The sequence below is a fragment of the Lepisosteus oculatus genome, chromosome 23 (assembly GCF_040954835.1).
Source record: "Lepisosteus oculatus isolate fLepOcu1 chromosome 23, fLepOcu1.hap2, whole genome shotgun sequence".
NCBI lineage: Eukaryota > Metazoa > Chordata > Actinopteri > Semionotiformes > Lepisosteidae > Lepisosteus > Lepisosteus oculatus.
The window spans coordinates 544,629-571,227 of record NC_090718.1 but is presented as its reverse complement, the minus strand read 5'-3'; the positions used below and the strand labels follow the sequence as shown (position 1 = coordinate 571,227).

Here is a 26,599-nt window from a genome sequence, read left to right as displayed (position 1 = left end):
GTGCTGGGGAGGGGCAGCAGTGTGTGACAGACAGCGACCCTGGAGACAGCGAGTGGGACAGCTGTCGGGGGGGGTAGCAGGGTGTTATTAATACAGCCCTGACAGCTGCTGCAGCCCGTCATGCGCTGACAGAGCAGCAGTGACCCCTCCGCTCCAGCCCGCCCGCACTCAGTCTCTCCCGTCCCACTCTGCGCCGGGACACTCCTGGGATACTCCTCTCTCCTGCTGCCCTGGTGTGCGCCATGCTTTCCTCCCCGACTGTGGTACTTCACCCCTACGGCCTGCCTGTGTACCCCCAGACTGCCTCCTGCTACCCCAGCCTCGTTCAGGTACCGGCGCCCTCTGTGTCTCCTGTCTCTGTCAGCCTGCTCCTGTCTCTCTCTCTGTCTCTCAGCCTGCTCCTGTCTCTCTCCCTGTCTCTCAGTGTGCTCCTGTCTCTCTTCCTCTCTCAGCCTGCTCCTGTCTCTCTCCCTGTCTCTCAGCGTGCTCCTGTCTCTCTCCCTGTCTCTCAGCGTGCTCCTGTCTCTCTCCCTGTCTCTCAGCCTGCTCCTGTCTCTCTCCCTGTCTCTCAGCCTGCTCCTGTCTCTCTCCCTGTCTCTCAGCCTGCTCCTGACTCTCTCCCTGTCTCTCAGTGTGCTCCTGACTCTCTCCCTGTCTCTCAGTGTGCTCCTGTCTCTCTTCCTCTCTCAGCCTGCTCCTGACTCTCTCCCTGTCTCTCAGTGTGCTCCTGACTCTCTCCCTGTCTCTCAGTGTGCTCCTGTCTCTCTCCCTGCCTCTCAGTGTGCTCCTGTTTCTCTTCCTCTCTCAGCCTGCTCCTGTCTCTCAGCGTGCTCCTGTCTCTCTCTCGGTCTCTCAGCGTGCTCCTGTCTCTCTCCCTGTCTCTCAGCCTGCTCCTGTCTCTCTCTCTGTTTGTCACCGTGCTCCTGTCTCTCTCTCGGTCTCTCAGCGTGCTCCTGTCTCTCTCTCGGTCTCTCAGCGTGCTCCTGTCTCTCTCCCTGTCTGTCAGCCTGCTCCTGTCTCTCTCTCTGTTTGTCAGCGTGCTCCTGTCTCTCTCTCGGTCTCTCAGCGTGCTCCTGTCTCTCTCCCTGTCTCTCAGCCTGCTCCTGTCTCTCTCTGTGTTTGTCAGCGTGCTCCTGTCTCTCTCTCGGTCTCTCAGCGTGCTCCTGTCTTTCTCTCGGTCTCTCAGCGTGCTCCTGTCAATTCAATTCAATTTCAATTCAATTCAAGGTGCTTTATTAGCATGACCGATGGGTACAATCAGTGTTGCCAAAGCAAATAAAAATAATAAAATTAACATGGAACAAAACATTAAATAAAAGTAAAATAAAATCTACAGACCTATTACAGACATTTACAACAAAGACATATCCTAAAATATTTATATATACTGTAAACATAATTGAGCATTATTGGGAGACAGGCTCACTGTTCCTCAGGCTGGGACAGGAGATCACACACTGTATTCTTATTATTGAGAGACAGGCTCACTGTCTGTTCCTCAGGCTGGGACAGGAGATCACACACTGTATTATTATTATTGAGAGACAGGCTCACTGTCTGTTCCTCAGGCTGGGACAGGAGATCACACACTGTATTATTATTATTGAGAGACAGGCTCACTGTCTGTTCCTCAGGCTGGGACAGGGGATCAGATACTGGGCTTCAGCTCTTCTTTCACCAGTAGGATTGGAAGCTGTTCCTATTCTGGCAGGAGTGTGAATTCCAGGATTAGATTAGTTATTTTAGGGAGAGCACAGCCTGTCCTCTCTAGACAGTCAGGCCTGCCTGTGTCCAGTTTCTCTGGCCAGGCTGTGGTCACTGAGCCTGTCCTCTCTGGACAGTCAGGTCTGTCTGTGTCCAGTGTCTCTGGCCAGGCTGTGGTCACTGAGCCTCTACTTCATCAGGGTCTGTTTCTTTTTGCTGTTTCTTGCCCTGGTCAGTTAGTGTGTATTGTCTGTTTAGCTGTCTGTAGCATTCCAGTTTATGCTGCGTTTGTGTGTGTGCCCCAGTGTGGTGTGTCTTGTGTAGCTGTAGCTGTGCCGTCCTGAGGCTGGCTGGTGTCAGTGAGCCTCAGGACCAGCTGGCTCAGAGGGCTCTTCTCTGGGCTCAGCAGGCCCTTGTGGTACGAATTCTGGTCACTGTTTCTCAGGTGTCAAAGGTATTTGATTGCTCTCTTCTGTATGCTGATTAATAATGGATATTTGCTCTTGTACTTCTCTGCATCTCCCTCACTGTGACAGATCCTCAGATAGATGTCTCAGCCCAGTGAAGCTCAGAGCAGTGCTGTCTCTAAGCCCAGTGAAACTCAGAGCAGTGCTGTTCCTGAGCCCAGTGTAGCTCAGAGCAGTGCTGTCTCTCAGTCCAGTGTAGCTCAGAGCAGTGCTGTCTCTCAGCCCAGTGAAGCTCAGAGCAGTGCTGTCTCTCAGCCCAGTGAAGCTCAGAGCAGTGCTGTCTCTCAGTCCAGTGTAGCTCAGAGCAGTGCTGTCTCTCAGTCCAGTGTAGCTCAGAGCAGTGCTGTCTCTCAGCCCAGTGTAGCTCAGAGCAGTGCTGTCACTCAGTCCAGTGTAGCTCAGAGCAGTGCTGTCTCTCAGTCCAGTGTAGCTCAGAGCAGTGCTGTCTCTCAGTCCAGTGTAGCTCAGAGCAGTGCTGTCTCTCAGCCCAGTGTAGCTCAGAGCAGTGCTGTCTGTCAGTCCAGTGTAGCTCAGAGCAGTGCTGTCTCTCAGTCCAGTGAAGCTCAGAGCAGTGCTGTCTGTCAGCCCAGTGTAGCTCAGAGCAGTGCTGTCCCTGAGCCTAGTTTAGCTCAGAGTGGTGCTGTACTATGTCTGGGATTGTCTCGCCACACTGACAGCTCTGACAGGGAGAGACATAGCTCTGATGAAGCCCAGAAGCTCGGGCAGCTGCTCTCCAGATACAGGGATATATATAGACAGAGATAAGAGGCAGGGTGGTCACAGTGTCAGCAGGAGGAGTGTTGGCACTGACCTCGGTGTCCGTGCTCTTAGAGTCTGTGTTATGGATATGCAGTGGTAGATCTGAAGAATTCAGGGGAATCTTTAGCCTGATCTGATATTCCCAAACTGGGCTCTTCCAGGGAAATGCTCCCTGTTGAGATTTAATCCTGGTGCCCAGTGGTGCCAGGACATTTCTTCCCATGAATACACAGATAAAGCCACAGAGCCTTAGTGAACCTGCCAGATTCGCAGTCTCAGTTTTGATCTGGGCAGAGCCTGGATTCAGACAGTGGGTCACAGAGCCTGGATTCAGACAGTGGGTCACAGAGCCTGGATTCAGACAGCGGGCCACAGCCAGAGCCTGGATTCAGACAGTGGGTCACAGAGCCAGGATTCAGACAGCGGGCCACAGTGCCTGGATTCAGACAGCGGATCACAGAGCCTGGATTCAGACAGCGGATCACAGAGCCTGGATTCAGACAGCGGGTCACAGTGCCTGGATTCAGACAGCAGGCCACAGGCAGAGCCTGGATTCAGACAGCGGGTCACAGTGCCTGGATTCAGACAGCGGATCACAGAGCCTGGATTCAGACAGCGGATCACAGAGCCTGGATTCAGACAGCGGGTCACAGTGCCTGGATTCAGACAGCAGGCCACAGGCAGAGCCTGGATTCAGACAGTGGGGCACAGAGCCTGGATTCAGACGGCCACAGGACGAGCCCAGTTTGGGGGTGCAGCTGGGAGGCTGTGAAGTGAGGGCGAGGTGCCGGACTGCAGGAGTTCGCTTTCGAACTGGCGCCTTCACCTGCTTCTGACCAAGAGGATCTCCAAGCACAGCAGGGTGTCTCTGCAGCTGTCCCCCTGGCTTCCCTGGGGGTCCTGACCTCTGACCTGCGACCTCGGCAGCTGCAGGGGTCAGAAACCAGATTGCCGGCGTCGTCAGCAAATGAGCTGCCCCCCCGCGATGCCAGCGGAAACTGCACAGGGAGACAGAGGAGGGCCTGCGACCTGGGATTGGGAAGTGGGGACAGGAAGACAGAGGAGAGCCAGCGACCCAGGACAGGGGACAGGGGACTGGGGACTGGGGACTGGGGACTGGGGACTGGGGACTGGGGACTGGGGACTCGGGATTTCAGATTCAGGGTTCACAATTCGTGCGTGATGACTGCTCCCTTGTTGCTGTCCTGTGCAACTTTTTCCACCCAGAAAAGGCAAACCCAGTGAGCTCAGACTGTGTGTACAGAGCAGTCCCAGTGAGCTCAGACTGTGTACAGATCTCATACAGCACAGAGCAGTCCCAGTGGGCTCAGACTGTGTGTATGGATCTCATACAGCACAGAGCAGTCCCAGTGAGCCCAGACTGTGTGTACAGATCTCATACAGCACAGAGCAGTCTCAGTGAGCTCAGACTGTGTGTACAGATCTCATACAGCACAGAGCAGTCCCAGTGAGCTCAGACTGTGTGTACAGATCTCATACAGCACAGAGCAGTCCCAGTGAGCCCAGACTGTGTGTACAGATCTCATACAGCACAGAGCAGTCCCAGTGAGCCCAGACTGTGTGTACAGATCTCATACAGCACAGAGCAGTCCCAGTGAGCTCAGACTGTGTGTACAGATCTCATACAGCACAGAGCAGTCCCAGTGAGCCCAGACTGTGTGTACAGATCTCATACACCACAGAGCAGTCCCAGTGAGCCCAGACTGTGTGTACGGATCTCATACACCACAGAGCAGTCCCAGTGAGCCCAGACTGTGTGTACGGATCTCATACAGCACAGAGCAGTCCCAGTGGGCTCAGACTGTGTGTATGGATCTCATACACCACAGAGCAGTCCCAGTGAGCTCAGACTGTGTGTACAGATCTCATACAGCACAGAGCAGTCCCAATGAGCTCAGACTGTGTGTACAGATCTCATACAGCACAGAGCAGTCCCAGTGAGCTCAGACTGTGTGTACAGATCTCATACAGCACAGAGCAGTCCCAGTGAGCTCAAACTGTGTGTACAGATCTCATACAGCACAGAGCAGTCCCAGTGAGCTCAGACTGTGTGTACAGATCTCATACAGCACAGAGCAGTCCCAGTGAGCTCAGACTGTGTGTACAGATCTCATACACCACAGAGCAGTCCCAGTGAGCTCAAACTGTGTGTACGGATCTCATACAGCACAGAGCAGTGAGCTCAGACTGTGTGTACAGATCTCATACAGCACAGAGCAGTCCCAGTGAGCCCAGACTGTGTGTACAGATCTCATACAGCACAGAGCAGTCCCAATGAGCTCAGACTGTGTGTACGGATCTCATACAGCACAGAGCAGTCCCAGTGAGCCCAGACTGTGTGTACGGATCTCATACAGCACAGAGCAGTCCCAGTGAGCTCAGACTGTGTGTACAGATCTCATACAGCACAGAGCAGTCCCAATGAGCTCAGACTGTGTGTACAGATCTCATACAGCACAGAGCAGTCCCAGTGAGCTCAGACTGTGTGTACAGATCTCATACAGCACAGAGCAGTCCCAGTGAGCTCAGACTGTGTGTACGGATCTCATACAGCACAGAGCAGTCCCAGTGAGCTCAGACTGTGTGTACGGATCTCATACAGCACAGAGCAGTCCCAATGAGCTCAGACTGTGTGTACAGATCTCATACAGCACAGAGCAGTCCCAGTGAGCTCAGACTGTGTGTACAGATCTCATACAGCACAGAGCAGTCCCAGTGAGCTCAGACTGTGTACGGATCTCATACACCACAGAGCAGTCCCAGTGAGCTCAGACTGTGTGTACAGATCTCATACAGCACAGAGCAGTCCCAGTGAGCCCAGACTGTGTGTACAGATCTCATACACCACAGAGCAGTCCCAGTGGGCTCAGACTGTGTACGGATCTCATACAGCACAGAGCAGTCCCAGTGAGCTCAGACTGTGTGTACAGATCTCATACACCACAGAGCAGTCCCAGTGAGCTCAGACTGTGTGTACAGATCTCATACAGCACAGAGCAGTCCCAGTGAGCCCAGACTGTGTGTACAGATCTCATACAGCACAGAGCAGTCCCAATGAGCTCAGACTGTGTGTACGGATCTCATACAGCACAGAGCAGTCCCAGTGAGCCCAGACTGTGTGTACGGATCTCATACAGCACAGAGCAGTCCCAGTGAGCTCAGACTGTGTGTATGGATCTCATACAGCACAGAGCAGTCCCAGTGAGCTCAGACTGTGTGTACGGATCTCATACACCACAGAGCAGTCCCAGTGAGCCCAGACTGTGTGTACAGATCTCATACAGCACAGAGCAGTCCCAGTGAGCTCAGACTGTGTGTACGGATCTCATACAGCACAGAGCAGTCCCAATGAGCTCAGACTGTGTGTACAGATCTCATACAGCACAGAGCAGTCCCAGTGAGCTCAGACTGTGTGTACAGATCTCATACAGCACAGAGCAGTCCCAGTGAGCTCAGACTGTGTACGGATCTCATACACCACAGAGCAGTCCCAGTGAGCTCAGACTGTGTGTACAGATCTCATACAGCACAGAGCAGTCCCAGTGAGCTCAGACTGTGTGTACAGATCTCATACAGCACAGAGCAGTCCCAGTGAGCCCAGACTGTGTGTACGGATCTCATACAGCACAGAGCAGTCCCAGTGAGCTCAGACTGTGTGTACAGATCTCATACAGCACAGAGCAGTCCCAGTGAGCTCAGACTGTGTGTACAGATCTCATACAGCACAGAGCAGTCCCAGTGAGCCCAGACTGTGTGTACGGATCTCATACAGCACAGAGCAGTCCCAGTGAGCTCAGACTGTGTGTACAGATCTCATACACCACAGAGCAGTCCCAGTGAGCTCAGACTGTGTGTACGGATCTCATACAGCACAGAGCAGTCCCAGTGAGCTCAGACTGTGTACGGATCTCATACACCACAGAGCAGTCCCAGTGAGCTCAGACTGTGTGTACAGATCTCATACAGCACAGAGCAGTCCCAGTGAGCCCAGACTGTGTGTACAGATCTCATACAGCACAGAGCAGTCCCAGTGAGCCCAGACTGTGTGTACAGATCTCATACAGCACAGAGCAGTCCCAGTGAGCTCAGACTGCGAGGCAGGCAGCAGACAGCAGTGGGGGTATCAGCTGGAGAGGCAGAGTGAAGGAGCTCAGCTGTCTCTCAGCTGTCACTCTGCGTTCCTGGCAGAACACTTGTGTCCTGGAACAATAAAATTAGCTGCTGATACAGGAGACTGGGGGACGGGGAACGGGGGAGGGGCTAGTGTGTTATTTTTGACCGGGTTGTTTTCTGGGCAGCAGCTCTATCAAGTTTCGTCCCCACCAGCTCTGGAAGTCGTTCAGATTCTGACAGGTGTGGGAATTCTGGGAATAGATAGTGTTTATTTTAGGGACAAATATTTGTCTAATTCCAGAGTATTTCTAATAGTGTAGCAGAAAGTGTGTCTTGGACTCTGTTTCTCCCTGGTGGCAGTGGGAGCACAGCCTGTCCTCTCTGGACAGTCAGGTCTGCCTGTGTCCAGTTTCTCTGGCCAGGCTGTGGTCACTGAGCCTGTCCTCTCTGGACAGTCAGGTCTGTCTGTCTCCAGTTTCTCTGGCCAGGCTGTGGTCACTGAACTTGTCCTCTCTGGACAGTCAGGTCTGTCTGTGTCCAGTTTCTCTGGCCAGGCTGTGGTCACTGAGCCTGTCCTCTCTGGACAGTCAGGTCTGTCTGTGTCCAGTTTCTCTGTCCAGGCTGTGGTCACTGAGCCTGTCCTCTCTGGGCAGTCAGGTCTGCCTCTGTCCAGTCTCTCTGGCCAGGCTGTGGTCACTGAGCCTGTCCTCTCTGGACAGTCAGGTCTGTCTGTGTCCCAGTGTGTGAGATATTGCTGTTTGATCTGTGCTTGAGTCTGAGTTGTGGTGCTCTAGCAGTGCTGTCCTGAGGCTGGTTGTGTGTTGTGTGTATTGTGCTGTGATGTGGTTGAGTCTGAGTTGTGGTGCTCTAGCAGTGCTGTCCTGAGGCTGGTTGTGTGTTGTGTGTATTGTGCTGTGATGTGGTTGAGTCTGAGTTGTGGTGCTCTAGCAGTGCTGTCCTGAGGCTGGTTAGTGTCGGTGTGGCTCAGGTCAGTGAGCCTCAGGACCAGCTGGCTCAGGGGGCTCTGTTTTGGGCTCAGCTCTGGGCTCAGCAGGGCTTTGTGCTGGTAGGAATGGGTACTGGCCTAACGTGGCCCTGCACGCGTTAGGAGTTTTCCTCTGCTCATGGAGGATGTTGTCCCAGCGCGGTGCTCAGGGCTCGTACGGGGCGTTTGTGTGTTCAGTGCAGTGCTGCTCTGTGCAGGGAAACCCGTCAGGAAGGGGTTAACCCTGGAGCCCCTGGGCCAGCTGCCGGCTGGCCCCGCCCCTGCCTCTGCCTCTCTGGGCAGTCAGGCTCTGATTGGCCAGGGGCCAGGGGTCGGGGGTCGGCTGGCAGTGTGGTGAGGAGAGCTGCTGCTGCAGGTCAGTCACACAGTCACACAGGGGCTCGGAGCAGAGAGCAGGGAGACAGGTCAGTATGGGGATCACTGTGGTGACTCCAGTCTGTGTGTGAGAGAGAGACTGGTGTCTTCCAGCTGTGTGTGAGAGAGTCTGTCAGTGTCTCTGTACTGTAGTGTCCAGTCAGTCAGTCAGTGTCTCTGTGCTGTAGTGTCCAGTCAGTCAGTCAGGGTCACTGTGCTGTAGTGTCCAGTCAGTCAGTCAGGGTCTCTGTGCTGTAGTGTCCAGTCAGTCAGTCAGGGTCACTGTGCTGCAGTGTCCAGTCAGTCAGGGTCTCTGTGCTGTAGTGTCAAGTCAGTCAGTCAGTGTCTCTGTGCTGTAGTGTCCAGTCAGTCAGGGTCTCTGTGCTGTAGTGTCCAGTCAGTCAGGGTCCCTGTGCTGTAGTGTCCAGTCAGTCAGTGTCTCTGTGCTGTAGTGTCCAGTCAGTCAGTCAGGGTCACTGTGCTGTAGTGTCCAGTCAGTCAGTCAGTGTCACTGTGCTGTAGTGTCCAGTCAGTCAGTCAGTGTCTCTGTGCTGTAGTGTCCAGTCAGTCAGTCAGGGTCACTGTGCTGTAGTGTCCAGTCAGTCAGTCAGTGTCACTGTGCTGTAGTGTCCAGTCAGTCAGTCAGGGTCTCTGTGCTGTAGTGTCCAGTCAGTCAGTGTTTCTGTGCTGTAGTGTCCAGTCAGTCAGTCAGTGTCTCTGTGCCGTAGTGTCCAGTCAGTCAGGGTCACTGTGCTGTAGTGTCCAGTCAGTCAGTCAGTGTCTCTGTGCTGTAGTGTCCAGTCAGTCAGTCAGGGTCACTGTGCTGTAGTGTCCAGTCAGTCAGTCAGTGTCACTGTGCTGTAGTGTCCAGTCAGTCAGTCAGGGTCTCTGTGCTGTAGTGTCCAGTCAGTCAGTCAGGGTCACTGTGCTGTAGTGTCAAGTCAGTCAGTCAGTGTCTCTGTGCTGTAGTGTCCAGTCAGTCAGGGTCACTGTGCTGTAGTGTCCAGTCAGTCAGTAAGGGTCACTGTGCTGTAGTGTCCAGTCAGTCAGGGTCACTGTGCTGTAGTGTCCACTCAGTCAGGGTCACTGTGCTGTAGTGTCCAGTCAGTCAGTAAGGGTCACTGTGCTGTAGTGTCCAGTCAGTCAGTAAGGGTCACTGTGCTGTAGTGTCCAGTCAGTCAGGGTCACTGTGCTGTAGTGTCCACTCAGTCAGGGTCACTGTGCTGTAGTGTCCAGTCAGTCAGTAAGGGTCACTGTGCTGTAGTGTCCAGTCAGTCAGTCAGGGTCTCTGTGCTGTAGTGTCCAGTCAGTCAGGGTCACTGTGCTGTAGTGTCCAGTCATTCAGTCAGTGTCTCTGTGCTGTAGTGTCCAGTCAGTCAGTAAGGGTCACTGTGCTGTAGTGTCCAGTCAGTCAGTCAGGGTCACTGTGCTGTAGTGTCAAGTCAGTCAGTCAGTGTCACTGTGCTTTAGTGTCCAGTCAGTCAGGGTCCCTGTGCTGTAGTGTCCAGTCAGTCAGTCAGGGTCACTGTGCTGTAGTGTCCAGTCAGTCAGGGTCACTGTGCTGTACTGTCCACTCAGTCAGGGTCACTGTGCTGTAGTGTCCAGTCAGTCAGTAAGGGTCACTGTGCTGTAGTGTCCAGTCAGTCAGGGTCACTGTGCTGTAGTGTCCACTCAGTCAGGGTCACTGTGCTGTAGTGTCCAGTCAGTCAGTAAGGGTCACTGTGCTGTAGTGTCCAGTCAGTCAGTGTCTCTGTGCTGTAGTGTCCAGTCAGTCAGGGTCACTGTGCTGTAGTGTCCAGTCAGTCAGTAAGGGTCACTGTGCTGTAGTGTCCAGTCAGTCTGTCAGGGTCACTGTGCTGTAGTGTCCAGTTAATCAGTCAGTGTCTCTGTGCTGTAGTTTCCAGTCAGTCAGTCAGGGTCTCTGTGCTGTAGTGTCCAGTCAGTCAGTCAGTGTCTCTGTGCTGTAGTGTCCAGTCAGTCAGTCAGGGTCACTGTGCTGTAGTGTCAAGTCAGTCAGTCAGTGTCTCTGTGCTGTAGTGTCCAGTCAGTCAGGGTCCCTGTGCTGTAGTGTCAGTCAGTCAGTCAGGGTCACTGTCCTCTAGTGTCCAGTCAGTCTGTCAGGGTCACTGTCCTCTAGTGTCCAGTCAGTCAGGGTCTCTGTGCTGTAGTGTCCAGTCAGTCTGTCAGGGTCACTGTACTGTAGTGTCCAGTCAGTCAGGGTCTCTGTCTTGTAGTGTCCAGTCAGTCAGTGTCACTGTGCTGTAGTGTCCAGTCAGTCAGGGTCATTGTGCTGTAGTGTCCAGTCAGTTAGTCAGGGTCACTGTGCTGTAGTGTCCAGTCAGTCAGGGTCTCTGTGTTGTAGTGTCCAGTCAGTCAGTGTCACTGTGCTGTAGTGTCCAGTCAGTCTGTCAGTGTCTCTGTGCTGTAGTGTCCAGTCAGACTGTGTCACTGTTCTGTAGTGTCCAGTCAGTAAGGGTCACTGTGCTGTAGTGTCCAGTCAGTCTGTCAGTGTCTCTGTGCTGTAGTGTCCAGTCAGACTGTGTCACTGTACTGTAGTGTCCAGTCAGTCAGGGTCTCTGTGTTGTAGTGTCCAGTCAGTCAGTGTCACTGTGCTGTAGTGTCCAGTCAGTCAGTCAGTGTCACTGTACTGTAGTGTCCAGTCAGTCAGGGTCTCTGTGTTGTAGTGTCCAGTCAGTCAGTGTCACTGTGCTGTAGTGTCCAGTCAGTCTGTCAGTGTCTCTGTGCTGTAGTGTCCAGTCAGACTGTGTCACTGTTCTGTAGTGTCCAGTCAGTAAGGGTCACTGTGCTGTAGTGTCCAGTCAGTCAGGGTCACTGTGCTGTAGTGTCCACTCAGTCAGGGTCACTGTGCTGTAGTGTCCAGTCAGTCAGGGTCACTGTGCTGTAGTGTCCAGTCATTCAGTCAGTGTCTCTGTGCTGTAGTGTCCAGTCAGTCAGTAAGGGTCACTGTGCTGTAGTGTCCAGTCAGTCAGTCAGGGTCACTGTGCTGTAGTGTCAAGTCAGTCAGTCAGTGTCACTGTGCTTTAGTGTCCAGTCAGTCAGGGTCCCTGTGCTGTAGTGTCCAGTCAGTCAGTCAGGGTCACTGTGCTGTAGTGTCCAGTCAGTCAGGGTCACTGTGCTGTACTGTCCACTCAGTCAGGGTCACTGTGCTGTAGTGTCCAGTCAGTCAGTAAGGGTCACTGTGCTGTAGTGTCCAGTCAGTCAGGGTCACTGTGCTGTAGTGTCCACTCAGTCAGGGTCACTGTGCTGTAGTGTCCAGTCAGTCAGTAAGGGTCACTGTGCTGTAGTGTCCAGTCAGTCAGTGTCTCTGTGCTGTAGTGTCCAGTCAGTCAGGGTCACTGTGCTGTAGTGTCCAGTCAGTCAGTAAGGGTCACTGTGCTGTAGTGTCCAGTCAGTCTGTCAGGGTCACTGTGCTGTAGTGTCCAGTTAATCAGTCAGTGTCTCTGTGCTGTAGTTTCCAGTCAGTCAGTCAGGGTCTCTGTGCTGTAGTGTCCAGTCAGTCAGTCAGTGTCTCTGTGCTGTAGTGTCCAGTCAGTCAGTCAGGGTCACTGTGCTGTAGTGTCAAGTCAGTCAGTCAGTGTCTCTGTGCTGTAGTGTCCAGTCAGTCAGGGTCCCTGTGCTGTAGTGTCAGTCAGTCAGTCAGGGTCACTGTCCTCTAGTGTCCAGTCAGTCTGTCAGGGTCACTGTCCTCTAGTGTCCAGTCAGTCAGGGTCTCTGTGCTGTAGTGTCCAGTCAGTCTGTCAGGGTCACTGTACTGTAGTGTCCAGTCAGTCAGGGTCTCTGTCTTGTAGTGTCCAGTCAGTCAGTGTCACTGTGCTGTAGTGTCCAGTCAGTCAGGGTCATTGTGCTGTAGTGTCCAGTCAGTTAGTCAGGGTCACTGTGCTGTAGTGTCCAGTCAGTCAGGGTCTCTGTGTTGTAGTGTCCAGTCAGTCAGTGTCACTGTGCTGTAGTGTCCAGTCAGTCTGTCAGTGTCTCTGTGCTGTAGTGTCCAGTCAGACTGTGTCACTGTTCTGTAGTGTCCAGTCAGTAAGGGTCACTGTGCTGTAGTGTCCAGTCAGTCTGTCAGTGTCTCTGTGCTGTAGTGTCCAGTCAGACTGTGTCACTGTACTGTAGTGTCCAGTCAGTCAGGGTCTCTGTGTTGTAGTGTCCAGTCAGTCAGTGTCACTGTGCTGTAGTGTCCAGTCAGTCAGTCAGTGTCACTGTGCTGTAGTGTCCAGTCAGTCAGTCAGTGTCACTGTACTGTAGTGTCCAGTCAGTCAGGGTCTCTGTGTTGTAGTGTCCAGTCAGTCAGTGTCACTGTGCTGTAGTGTCCAGTCAGTCTGTCAGTGTCTCTGTGCTGTAGTGTCCAGTCAGACTGTGTCACTGTTCTGTAGTGTCCAGTCAGTAAGGGTCACTGTGCTGTAGTGTCCAGTCAGTCAGGGTCACTGTGCTGTAGTGTCCACTCAGTCAGGGTCACTGTGCTGTAGTGTCCAGTCAGTCAGTAAGGGTCACTGTGTTGTAGTGTCCAGTCAGTCAGTGTCACTGTGCTGTAGTGTCCAGTCAGTCAGTGTCTCTGTGCTGTAGTGTCCAGTCAGTAAGGGTCACTGTGCTGTAGTGTCCAGTCAGTCAGTCAGGGTCACTGTCCTGTAGTGTCCAGTCAGTCAGTCAGTGTCTCTGTGCTGTAATGTCCAGTCAGTCAGTCAGGGTCACTGTGCTGTAGTGTCCAGTCAGTCAGTCAGGGTCTCTGTGCTGTAGTGTCCAGTCAGTCTGTCAGGGTCACTGTACTGTAGTGTCCAGTCAGTCAGGGTCTCTGTGCTGTAGTGTCCAGTCAGTCAGTCAGGGTCTCTGTGCTGTAGTGTCCAGTCAGTCAGTGTCTCTGTGCTGTAGTGTCCAGTCAGTCAGTCAGTGTCTCTGTGCTGTAGTGTCCAGTCAGTCAGGGTCACTGTACTGTAGTGTCCAGTCAGTCAGGGTCACTGTGCTGCAGTGTCCAGTCAGTCAGTGTCTCTGTGCTGTAGTGTCCAGTCAGTCAGTCAGTGTCACTGTGCTGTAGTGTCCAGTCACTCAGGTTCACTGTGCTGTAGTGTCCAGTCAGTCAGTCAGTGTCTCTGTGCTGTAGTGTCCAGTTAGTCAGGGTCTCTGTGCTGTAGTGTCGAGTCAGTCAGTCAGGGTCACTGTGCTGTAGTGTCCAGTCAGTCAGTCAGTGTCTCTGTGCTGTAGTGTCCAGTCAGTCAGTCAGGGTCACTGTGCTGTAGTGTCCAGTCAGTCAATGTCTCTGTGCTGTAGTTTCCAGTCATTCAGTGTCTCTGTGCTGTAGTGTCCAGTCAGTCAGTCAGTCAGTGTCTCTGTGCTGTAGTGTCCAGTCAGTCTGTCAGGGTCATTGTACTGTAGTGTCCAGTCAGTCAGGGTCTCTGTGCTGTAGTGTCCAGTCAGTCAGGGTCACTGTGCTGTAGTGTCCAGTCAGTCAGTAAGGGTCACTGTGCTGTAGTGTCCAGTCAGTCTGTCAGGGTCACTGTGCTGTAGTGTCCAGTTAATCAGTCAGTGTCTCTGTGCTGTAGTTTCCAGTCAGTCAGTCAGGGTCACTGTGCTGTAGTGTCCAGTCAGTCAGTCAGTGTTTCTGTGCTGTAGTGTCCAGTCAGTCTGTCAGGGTCATTGTACTGTAGTGTCCAGTCAGTCAGGGTTTCTGTGCTGTAGTGTCCAGTCAGTCAGTCAGTGTCTCTGTGCTGTAGTGTCCAGTCAGTCAGTGTCACTGTGCTGTAGTGTCCAGTCAGTCAGTCAGGGTCTCTGTGCTGTAGTGTCCAGTCAGTCTGTCAGTGTCTCTGTGCTGTAGTGTCCAGTCAGTCAGTGTCTCTGTGCTGTAGTGTCCAGTCAGTCAGTCAGGATCACTGTGCTGTAGTGTCCAGTCAGTCAGTCAGGGTCACTGTGCTGTAGTGTCCAGTCAGTCAGTGTTTCTGTGCTGTAGTGTCCAGTCAGTCAGTGTTTCTGTGCTGTAGTGTCCAGTCAGTATTCACATTCTCTCTGTCTGTCTCCTTACACTACAGAAACACTCACTTCTGCTCCTCCTCTCTCTGATAGGGTGCTCCGGCCCAGGAAGCAGGGCCAGGCTCTGCTGACCCCACCCTACCCCAGGTCTACGCCCCGCCTCCTGCTTACCCTCCTCCAGGACAGGCCCCACCCACCCCTGCTGGCCGCCTCCCACCCCTGGACTTCGGCTCCGCCCACCCTGGATCCGATTACCAGGACCATCACCAGCTGAGAGTCTTTCCGAGCTCCCAGCATGACAGTGCAGAGGGAATAGGAGCACCGAGCACGGTGAGACACAGGATACAGGACAGGAGACACAGTGGGAGACAGGAGATCACAGTGAGTCAGTCAGACAGTGGGATACAGGACAGGAGACACAGTGGGAGACAGGAGATCACAGTGAGTCAGTCAGACAGTGGGATACAGGACAGGAGACACAGTGGGAGACAGGAGATCACAGTGAGTCAGTCAGACAGTGGGATACAGGACAGGAGACACAGTGGGAGACAGGAGATCACAGTGAGTCAGTCAGACAGTGGGATACAGGACAGGAGACACAGTGGGAGACAGGAGATCACAGTGAGTCAGTCAGACAGTGGGATACAGGACAGGAGACACAGTGGGAGACAGGAGATCACAGTGAGTCAGTCAGACAGTGGGATACAGGACAGGAGACACAGTGGGAGACAGGAGATCACAGTGAGTCAGTCAGACAGTGGGATACAGGACAGGAGACACAGTGGGAGACAGGAGATCACAGTGAGTCAGTCAGACAGTGGGATACAGGACAGGAGACACAGTGGGAGACAGGAGATCACAGTGAGTCAGTCAGACAGTGGGATACAGGACAGGAGACACAGTGGGAGACAGGAGATCACAGTGAGTCAGTCAGACAGTGGGATACAGGACTGGAGACACAGTGGGAGACAGGAGATCACAGTGAGTCAGTCAGACAGTGGGATACAGGACAGGAGACACAGTGGGAGACAGGAGATCACAGTGAGTCAGTCAGACAGTGGGATACAGGACAGGAGACACAGTGGGAGACAGGAGATCACAGTGAGTCAGTCAGACAGTGGGATACAGGACAGGAGACACAGTGGGAGACAGGAGATCACAGTGAGTCAGTCAGACAGTGGGATACAGGACAGGAGACACAGTGGGAGACAGGAGATCACAGTGAGTCAGTCAGACAGTGGGATACAGGACAGGAGACACAGTGGGAGACAGGAGATCACAGTGAGTCAGTCAGACAGTGGGATACAGGACAGGAGACACAGTGGGAGACAGGAGATCACAGTGAGTCAGTCAGACAGTGGGATACAGGACAGGAGACACAGTGGGAGACAGGAGATCACAGTGAGTCAGTCAGACAGTGGGATACAGGACAGGAGACACAGTGGGAGACAGGAGATCACAGTGAGTCAGTCAGACAGTGGGATACAGGACAGGAGACACAGTGGGAGACAGGAGATCACAGTGAGTCAGTCAGACAGTGGGATACAGGACTGGAGACACAGTGGGAGACAGGAGATCACAGTGAGTCAGTCAGACAGTGGGATACAGGACAGGAGACACAGTGGGAGACAGGAGATCACAGTGAGTCAGTCAGACAGTGGGATACAGGACAGGAGACACAGTGGGAGACAGGAGATCACAGTGAGTCAGTCAGACAGTGGGATACAGGACAGGAGACACAGTGGGAGACAGGAGATCACAGTGAGTCAGTCAGACAGTGGGATACAGGACAGGAGACACAGTGGGAGACAGGAGATGACCCTCTGACTGCGAGGCAGACAGCTGCCTGGGGACTGCAGTGCCAGAGCAAGTGACAGACATCCCCCAGCCCCCAGCCCTGCAGAGCCAGTCGCTATGTTTAGCCTACAGGGGGCTCAGTCCTGCCCATGTAGGGCGACTGGGGCTCTGCTGGGGCAGGGGTGGGGTTTGGGGGGAGCTGACAGAACAGCTGGGGTGACGGGGGGGGGAGGGAGGCGACAGAGCTGACAGAACAGCTGGGCTCTCAGTGGGGGGGCTGTCCTGCTCACGGGACTCGGGCAGGCCAGACTGTCGGTTTCCCGGCACTGAGAAGCACAGGGCCTGACGCAGAGTGAGGCAGAGTGAGGCAGAGTGAGGCAGAGTGAGGCAGAGTGAGGCAGAGCTGCAGTAACTGAGTGAGTGTGCACTGCCTGATGTTTCAGGAGTAACAGGACAGTACCAGTGAGTGCAGTCCAGTGCCCTGCAGTTCCGTACTGTAGAGGTATATATTTAGTGTGTCTAGTTTAATACAGGAACAAGTAAACGTTTATTCCTGGCTGAAAAGAGAAGAAAAGAAACACAACGTTTCAGCTGTGGAGTCTTCTTCAGGTGTAGTATAATATAGACATACCTGTAGTGTGTAAAGTGTAGTATACATGTATATAGAGCATATAGCTATAAGCAGTGTCATGCTTAGTGTGCTGCAGCACAGTGTACTGGGACTCTCTGCAGTCGGAACGCTCCAGGATCTCTGATACCTCCTTGTGTGAGGATAGTGTACTGCCCTAGACTCCCGTACTCTACTCACTGTGTCTTGTCCAGGCCAGGAGGTGTACTAGACTGTTTTCTGATACATGCTTTGTGTGAGTATACTATACTGTACTGTACTATACTGTATCTTTTCCAGTCAAGGAGCTTCAGTGCTAAACTAATCTATCTTGTTACTTTGTCACACAGCACAGCGCAGGGTTAGTGTATCACAGCGCAGGGTTACTGTATCACACAGGGCAGCGCAGCATTCCTGTATCACAGCGCAGGGTTACTGTATCACACAGAGCAGCGCAGGGTTAGTGTATCACAGCGCAGGGTTACTGTATCACACAGAGCAGCGCAGGGTTAGTGTATCACAGCGCAGGGTCACTGTATCACAGCGCAGGGTTACTGTATCACACAGAGCAGCGCAGGGTTAGTGTATCACAGCGCAGGGTTACTGTATCACACAGAGCAGCGCAGGTTACTGTATCACACAGAACAGCGCAGGGCAGTGTGGCAGACTTTCCTGGTGACACACAGTAACTGTAGCCCCTCCCTGACAGACACTGTGCTCTGGCTCTGTTCGAACTGGATTTCTTCACTGTGTGTCCGAATTCTGAGCAGCGCCCCCCGTCGCCGGGTCCAGTGGGGGTCTCGAGTGACCCGCCGACCCCTCCGTGACCTCAGGTTCAGAGCACTTGCATCGTGCCATGACGTCATCATCTACACCCCCACAGCTCACCGTGTGGCACGGGCCTGGTGTGTGTCCGTGTGTGAGTGAGTGTGTATATCAGTGTGTGAGTCTGTCAGTGTAGCTGTCTGTGAGTGAGTGTGTGTGTGTGTGAGTCTGTCAGTGTAACTGTCTGAGTGAGTGTGTGTGTATCGGTGTCCGTGAGTGGGTTGGAGTCTGTGAGTGCTGTGCGTGTATCAGCATGTGTGTTTGTGTGCATGAGTGCCATGGTGTATCAGTGTGTGTTTGTGTTTATTAGTATATGTGAGTGTCAGTGTACATGTTTGGGTGTGTCTGTTTCAGTGTGGAGTTTGTCAGTGGGTGTCTGTGTGTAACTGTCGATCTGTGTGTCTGGGAGTGCTGTGTGTGTTTAAGTGTGTGTGTGTGGGTGCTGTGTACGTCAGTGTGTGTCTGTGTGTAACTGTGTCGATCTGTGTGTCTGTGAGTGCTGTGTGTGTTTGTGTGTGTGGGTGCTGTGTACGTCAGTGTGTGTCTGTGTGTAACTGTGTCGGTCTGTGAGTGCTGTGTGTGTGTGGGTGCTGTGTACGTCAGTGCGTGTCTGTGTGTAACTGTGTCGGTCTGTGAGTGCTGTGTGTGTGTGGGTACTGTGTACGTCAGCGTGTGTCTGTAACTGTGTCGGTCCGTGAGTGCTGTGTGTGTGTTTGTGTGTGTGGGTGCTGTGTACATCAGTGTGTGTCTGTGTGTTTCAGTATGGAGTTTCTCAGCGTGTCTGTGTGTGAGTGTGAGTCTGTCCTCTCCCCTATTAATAATTCAGATCTGGGAATCTTGGGTAGTGGCCTTTAACCCCTGCAGAAAAGCAGCACCGTGACCCCAGACTCACCTCCGAACTTTCACCTTTGTCCCCTGGCTTCCTGTGCCTCTTGCCTGCGCGGCCGTTTTCTCCCGTCTTTCTTCCTCTTCGCAGGCTGCTCTCTCTCCCTCTGTCTTTCTCTCACGCATTCTCTCTCTCCAGCCTGCTTCGATTTTTCTCTTCCTTTTTGTGTTTCATTTTTAAAGCAACATTTTTTTCCTCAAAGCTTTTTTTTAAAAAAATTTCTGGCAGCAGAGCGTCTTGTTTTGTTTTTTTTTTGCCTGTTTTTCTCTCACCCCACCTCCCTCTGCTCGTGCTCACTGGCCATTCCTGTTTTCCGGCCGTTTTTTTATTTGGTTTTGTCTGATTTTTATGTCCTGGAGGGTGATAACAGAGCTGGTGCGCGTGTGCCTCGGTATATTGACACACACAGACACTGTGGCATCGTGGTGCATCGTGGGATAGTGGATGACTCATGGCCTTGACACACATGGCCCTGCTCCTGCATGAGGGCATTTACCTGACACTAAAGACAGTTACCGTCTCCCCTGCGCTCTCTCCTTTATAGGTCTTCTTTCTTAACCAAACCCCAGCCATATGAAACACCTGAATCTTCCCCTGACGAGCTCTGGCGCAGAAGCAGTTGAACGTTAAGGGAAAGAGCCTCCAGATCTCAGACTCCAGGTGTTTTGTGCTGCTGGGGTGGGCCTGTGAGCTGCAGTTCCCCCCTGTGCCTGAGCACAGACGAGGGCGCTGTTTCTCACTCGGTCAGACCTGTTCTTACGATGATAATATTCGTGATGGGCCATCAGAGTCACTCTGTTTGTACTGCACGGACCACAGACATGCTGAAAGGTTCTTCAAATTACGCTTTAAATAGCATTCGAATTTTTTCGATCATGATCTTCTTGTTTAATTTCGCCACAATGTGTTGTAGTTTCTAACGGGCATGAACTAGACGCCTAACTAAACTATCAAACGGAACAGAGCGGTCACGCATCCTCACTTGTGCTTGAGAAGGACCCCTGGATGGAGAATGCTGATTGGTTATTGCCTCTTGTCACTCAAACTAAAGCTGTAGATACTGGTGTCTTTAAATGGGTGTGAGGTTTTATCCCTGAAGGCTTCACAAGCTTACAGTGCACCCAGACACACAGAGACATACACTGTCACACAGATAGACACTCACTTACACAGACTCACACAGACACACACTCACACACTCACACAGAGACACAGAGACACAGATAGACACTTTAACAGACTCACACAAATAGACACTCACACAGATAGACACTCACTTACACAGACTCACACAGACACACACTCACACACTCACACAGAGACACAGATAGACACTCACTTAAACAGACTCACACAGACACACACTTACACAGACATTCACTCACACAGATAGACACTCACTTACACAGACTCACACTCACACATAGATTCACACACATTTACCCATAGACTCACAAACAAACTCTCTCTCTCTCTCACACACACACACACACACACACACACACACACACACACACACACACACACACAGACACAGACACACACACAAACTCTCTCTCTCACACACACACACACACACACACACACACTCGGCCTGTACTAACCCTCTCCTCTCCCGCTGTCCTGCTCTCCAGGAGGACTCGGGCTCGGGCTCGGACCCTCAGCCTCATGGCGTTGCTGTATCGGCGGGGGAGGAAGAGGGGGCCGCCGGGGGGGCCAAGTCGCAGCCCAAGCGGCTCCACGTGTCCAACATCCCCTTCCGCTTCCGGGACCCCGACCTGCGGCAGATGTTCGGGGTGAGGCCCTGCGTCCCCCGGCTCACTCTGGGCATTTCACTGTGTCACTGTGTCCAGCCCTTCGCACGAGCACTCTTACAGCCCAGGACAGCAGGCTCTACTGTACACAGAGGGGGGTGGGGGTGGGGAACAAGCTTCCCGCCCTGTTGTTGGAGCCAATACCCTGGCTTCTCTCCAGACACAGCTGGATGTGCTCCTGGGATCACTTAACTGTTCACTACCAGACGGGCATTTCAAATCGTTAGAACACCAAGCGATTTTTCATGTGTGTTGACTTATATAATGATGATGACTATTACAATGACTATTATTATCACTGTTGCTATTCAGTTACTATTATTGCTGTTACTGCAGTAGTACCACATCGCTCTGCTGTCGCTGCTACAGGCTGCTAGGCAGCCGCGGGGGAAGGGCGCCCCTGTGGCCGGCGGCGGCAGTGCAGCTGCAGGCCTCAGACTCACGGCTCCCTGGGCTCTGTGTTTCAGCAATTCGGGAAGATCCTGGACGTGGAAATCATCTTCAACGAGCGCGGCTCCAAGGTGTGTGCCTGCGTGTGCCTGTGCGTGTGCGTGTGCGTGTGCATGTGCCTGTGCCTGTGCGTGTGCGTGTGCCTGTGCGTGTGCCTGTGCGTGTGCGTGTGCGTGTGCATGTGCCTGTGCCTGTGCGTGTGCCTGTGTGTGCGTGTGCGTGTGCGTGTGCCTGTGCCTGTGCGTGTGCCTGTGCGTGTGCGTGTGCATGTGCATGTGCCTGTGCCTGTGCGTGTGCCTGCGTGTGCGTGTGCGTGTGCGTGTGCGTGTGCCTGTGCGTGTGCCTGTGCGTGTGCGTGTGCCTGTGCCTGTGCCTGTGCCTGTGCCTGTGTGCCGGTCCCCCAGCTCTGCTGAGCGGATTCAGACAGCGGTGTGCTCTCTCTGTACCCCAGGGGTTCGGCTTCGTGACGTTCGAGAGCGCCCTAGATGCGGATCGGGCGAGGGAGAAGCTGAACGGCACCATCGTGGAGGGCAGGAAGATCGAGGTGAGAGGGCAGGGGAACCGGGGGGCCCACACCTCGAGCCCTGAACCCAAACCCCACACCTCGAACCCTGAACCCCACACCTCGAGCCCTGAACCTGAACCCCACACCTCGAACCCTGAACGCCACACCTCGAGCCCTGAACCTGAACCCCACACCTCGAGCCCTGAACCCCACACCTCGAGCCCTGAACCCGAACCCCACACCTCGAGCCCTGAACCCCACACCTCGAACCCTGAACCCCACACCTCGAGCCCTGAACCTGAACCCCACACCTCGAGCCCTGAACCCCACACCTCGAGCCCTGAACCCCACACCTCGAGCCCTGAAACCTTAACCCCACACCTCGAGCCCTGAACCCCACACCTCGAGCCCTGAACCTGAACCCCACACCTCGAGCCCTGAACCCCACACCTCGAGCCCTAAACCAGAACCCCACACCTCGAGCCCTGAAACCTTAACCCCACACCTTGAACCCTGAACCCCGAACCTGAACCCCACACCTCGAGCCCTGAACCTGAACCCCACACCTCGAGCCCTGAACCTCACACCTCGAGCCCTGAACCTGAACCCCACACCTCGAGCCCTGAACCTTAACCCCACACCTTGAACCCTGAAGCCCGAACCTGAACCCCACACCTCGAGCCCTTAACCTGAAGCCCACACCTCGAACCCTGAACCCCACACCTCGAGCCCTGAACCCCACACCTCGAGCCCTGAACCTGAACCCCACACCTCGAACCCTGAACCCCACACTTCGAGCCCTGAACCCCACACCTCGAGCCCTGAACCTGAACCCCACACCTTGAGCCCTGAACCTGAACCCCACACCTCGAGCCCTGAACCACTTGCTGTCACAAGGGTTGGGGGACACTGTGAGGAGACTTGATGAGACTCTTGATGAAAGTGTGTCTCTCTGTTCTGTCCGTCTGCAGGTCAATAACGCCACAGCCAGAGTGGTCACCAAGAAACCACAGACTCCACTGGTCAATGGTCAGTCTCCAGTCAGGGTCAATGTGCTGTAGTGTCCAGTCAGTCAGTCAGGGTCTCTGTGCTGTAGTGTCCAGTCAGTCAGGGTCTCTGTGCTGTAGTGTCCAGTCAGTCAGGGTCACTGTGCTGTAGTGTCCAGTCAGTCAGGGTCTCTGTGCTGTAGTGTCCAGTCAGTCAGTGTCATTGTGCTGTAGTGTCCAGTCAGTCAGTCAGGGTCACTGTGCTGTAGTGTCCATCACCACCTGTGTTCACCTCTCTCTCCAGCTACAGGATGGAAGATCAATCCAGTAATGGGGGCAATGTACGCTCCTGAACTCTACACAGGTCAGTCAGTCAGTGCGCTGCCTTCCAGCATGTGGAGTTTTCCATCGTCATGTCGGTCTGCAGTCCGTAACCCTCCCTCCCTCTCTCTGTCCTTCTCTCCCTCTCTCTCTCGCAGTGGCCAGCTTCCCCTATCCTGTGGCCACTCCCACTCTGGCCTACAGGGGCGCCGCCCTCCGGGGGCGTGGCCGTGCCGTCTACAACACCATTCGCTCAGCAGCCACTGCGGCCACGCCCACTGCAGTCCCCGCCTACCCAGGGTATGACCCAGTGCGCCTGTCTGATCCCTGACTGTCCTGCTGCAGTGTCCCAGGCTCCAGCAACACTCCTTTAATCCGTTTCTCTGCAGTTCAGATCCTAAAGTCTTACGAATAATAACAATCCCGCCTCCTAGCACGAAAGACACCTAGAACTCAGTCAGCTTTCCTCGGCCCTGAACTTCTGCCACAAGAGTCGCGGGAGGCAGGACAGGACGTCTGTGCCTGTGATGTCACAGGAGGCAGGACAGGAAGTCTGTGCCTGTGATGTCACAGGAAGCAGGACAGGAAGTCTTTCCCTGTGATGTCACAGGAGGCAGGACAGGAAGTCTTCCCCTGTGATGTCACAGGAGGCAGGACAGGAAGTCTTCCCCTGTGATGTCACAGGAGGCAGGACAGGAAGTCTTCCCCTGTGATGTCACAGGAGGCAGGACAGGAAGTCTTCCCCTGTGATGTCACAGGAGGCAGGACAGGAAGTCTTCCCTTGTGATGTCACAGGAGGCAGGACAGGAAGTCTTCCCCTGTGATGTCACAGGAGGCAGGACAGGAAGTCTGTCATGTCTTTGACATGGCCTGTTAGGAGGTCATAGGGCAGAGTGGGGGTGTGGCTCAGTGCTCGAGAGTGTTGCCGTGGCTGCAGTAGTCTGAGTGTCCGTGTCTTTCCCAGGGTGGTGTACCAGGACGGTCTGTACGGAGCAGAAGTCTATGTGAGTAGATCGGCTTTCCCCGACTGTCCCGGGTTCGATCCCGTGTGGAGTCACTGACCTCCCCCTCTCTCTCCGGACAGGGAGGCTACCCAGCGTACCGAGTGGCACAGTCAGCCTCCACCACAGCTGCAGCCTACAGTGACAGGTCAGTACACGAGCACGGTGACCGGTCAGCACAGTGACCGGTCAGTACACGAGCATGGTGACCGGTCAGTACAGTGACAGGTCAGCACACGAGCACAGTGATCGGTCAGCACAGTGACAGGTCAGTACAGTGACAGGTCAGCACACGAGCACGGTGACAGGTCAGTACAGTGACAGGTCAGTACACGAGCACGGTGACAGGTCAGCACAGTGACAGGTCAGCACACGAGCACGGTGATCTGTCAGTACAGTGACAGGTCAGCACAGTGACAGGTCAGCACACGAGCACGGTGACCGGTCAGCACACAAGCACGGTGACCAGTCAGTACAGTGACAGGTCAGTACAGTGACAGGTCAGCACACAAGCATGGTGATCGGTCAGTACAGTGACAGGTCAGCACACAAGCATGGTGACCGGTCAGTACAGTGACCGGTCAGTACACGAGCACGGTGATCTATCAGTATAGTGACCGGTCAGTACACGAGCATGGTGATCGGTCACCACAGTGACAGGTCAGCACACGAGCATGGTGACAGGTCAGTACAGTGATAGGTCAGCACACAAGCATGGTGACCTGTCAGTACAGTGACAGGTCAGCACACGAGCACGGTGACCGGTCAGCACAGTGACCGGTCAGTACAGTGACCGGTCAGCACACGAGCACAGTGACAGTGACGGGTCTTGGTCTGAAAGGTCCAGCGGCGTCTCTGACTGCATTCGACCCGAGCCGAGGTCGTGAGCGGGGCTGCCAGCACGTGGTCCCCACACTCCTCACCGCCGTCTGTTTCTGCCCCTCAGCTACGGCAGAGTGTACGCGGCGGCGGCGGACCCCTACCACCACTCGGTGGGCCCGGCGGCGACCTACGGCGTGGGCACTGTGGTAAGGGCAGAGGCGCCGCGCCCGCCGGGCTGGGGGGCTGGGGGCTGGGCGGCCACGCTGACGCCGTGCCCTGTGCTCTGGAATTGCAGGCCAGCCTGTACCGGGGAGGCTACAACCGGTTCACACCCTACTGAGCCCCGGAGGAGCCTCCGGCTCCGCCAGTCTCCTCAGCGCGGGGCGGGATGACGACGTCACTTCCTGGCGTTCCGGCCCCGAGCAGGAGGTCACTTCCTGTTTGCCCAGGAGCAGCAGAAGACCTTGAGCTCCGGCCTCCGACCTGTACATAGAACTGAGCGCTTTCGATGGGTCTCTTTAATTTAAGTATGATGACGCTGACATGGTCTCTGAAGCGGGTGTGTTTTGGTTTTGAGCGTTTGAGTTGGGTTGCGGGACGGCAGTGCCACTGCAGCGTCTCCAATCAGGTGTGTGCAGCGGTTTCCGGTGATCACCTGTCTGTCTGCGCCTTTCCTCCGTGAAACGATCTACCTCTGATCCGCCTCTCACACCAGCATGCTCTGCTCCTTCTTGCAGATGGCTGTGCTGCTGTGTTCTGACTAATGCTTCTCTCCGCTGTCAGTATCTCGTCTGGCTGCTCTTGATTGTGATCATGTATGCACTCTGTTCACTGCTCTGTGCTTATGTTGGGTACTCTTTGGTAATGTACCACTCTGATTCTGCATTCTGGACTCTCGCACCTGGCCAGTCTGTTGATGTGTTGCTTTGTCATCTGCTATTCCGTACTCCTCTCCGGTTCTCCGGTTTTCCAGCTGTCGTTGTCAAACCCTGCCCATCTCAGCCTTGATAAGAACCTTGTGGTGCTGTCTGCACTCTTAACTGCATTCTGTACTCTGTGGTATCCAACCACTCTATCCCACTCTCCCGTACTCTGTGGTATTCACCACTCTCTCCCACTCTCCTGTACTCTGTGGTATCCTACCTCTCTATCCCACTCTCCTGTACTCTGTGGTATTCACCACTCTCTCCCACTCTTCTGTACTCTGTGGTATCCTACCACTCTATCCCACTCTTGTACTCTGTGGTATTTACTACTCTATCCCACTCTCCTGTACTCTGTGGTATTACTACTCTATCCCACTCTCCTGTACTCTGTGGTATCCCACCACTCTATCCCACTCTCTTGTACTCTGTGGTATTCACCACTCTATCCCACTTTTCATTTCAAACTGTGCTGTACTCTGACTTTATCTCTGCTGTAAATAAATCTGTCTAACATGTGCTGTCACTGTCAATAAAATCTGATTTCTCTGAGTCTCTCTGCCTCCATCTACCTCCTTTTCTTCCTCCCTGCCTGTCCTGGTGCCCTGGGCTGAGCTCTGTGTGGTGGCAGGTCTGTCTGCTGTGCTGTCAGCTCGGAGCCCCCAGCGCTTCCAGATCCCAGCCTCCTCTCCAGCCCGCATGCGGCTTCTTCTCTGCGGTGATCGGCCGTCTGTACACACGAGCCATCTGCCCCTGCTGTCTCTGCACTGTCTCTTGATCTCTCTCTCCCTCTCTGCACGCCTGCTGGGGACGGCCGGGTCCCTTGACTCTCTGCCTGTGCAGTTCCAGGCTGTGAAGCCGCTCTGGGTTTCTGATAGACAGTTGTTGTTAAGAGAACACAGACACACCAGGACATCTCAGCAGCTGATCATCTGGCATGAGTTCAGACCACAGGTGTCTTATAGACACGTGATCAGATATAGATCGCTAGATCAATCCCTTCTCACCTCAACCCCACTGTCTCTCAGTGCTCCTTGCTTCTTATTCTGAATTCTGCATTCTGTCCTTTCTCTTGGTGTTCTGTGCTCCGTGTCTTACTTTTCTGATTCTGCACAACATGCTGTTTTCCTTTCTCTACCTAGTTCTATACTCTGTGCTTTTACTCATTTTTTCTGTCTGTATTCTGTACTCTGCCTTTCTCAAGCATTTCTGCACTCTGTGCTCTTTCACCCCTCTCTCAGTTCTGTACTCTGTGCTCTTTC

General features: G+C 53.9%; 1 protein-coding gene across 1 annotated transcript; it reads left to right on the top strand.

Moving 5' to 3' along the window:
* Positions 1 to 111: 111 nt before the first annotated feature.
* On the top strand, positions 112 to 25,892 carry rbfox1l (RNA binding fox-1 homolog 1, like). The gene is made up of 12 exons (XM_069183013.1): positions 112 to 329; positions 14,494 to 14,730; positions 20,150 to 20,311; positions 20,797 to 20,850; positions 21,231 to 21,323; positions 22,256 to 22,313; positions 22,575 to 22,634; positions 22,750 to 22,891; positions 23,556 to 23,595; positions 23,676 to 23,740; positions 24,539 to 24,620; positions 24,710 to 25,892. Exons 1-12 carry the CDS (start codon positions 243 to 245, stop codon positions 24,752 to 24,754), a joined length of 1,125 nt encoding a protein of 374 aa, XP_069039114.1. The 5' UTR covers positions 112 to 242; the 3' UTR covers positions 24,755 to 25,892.
* Positions 25,893 to 26,599: the final 707 nt, after the last annotated feature.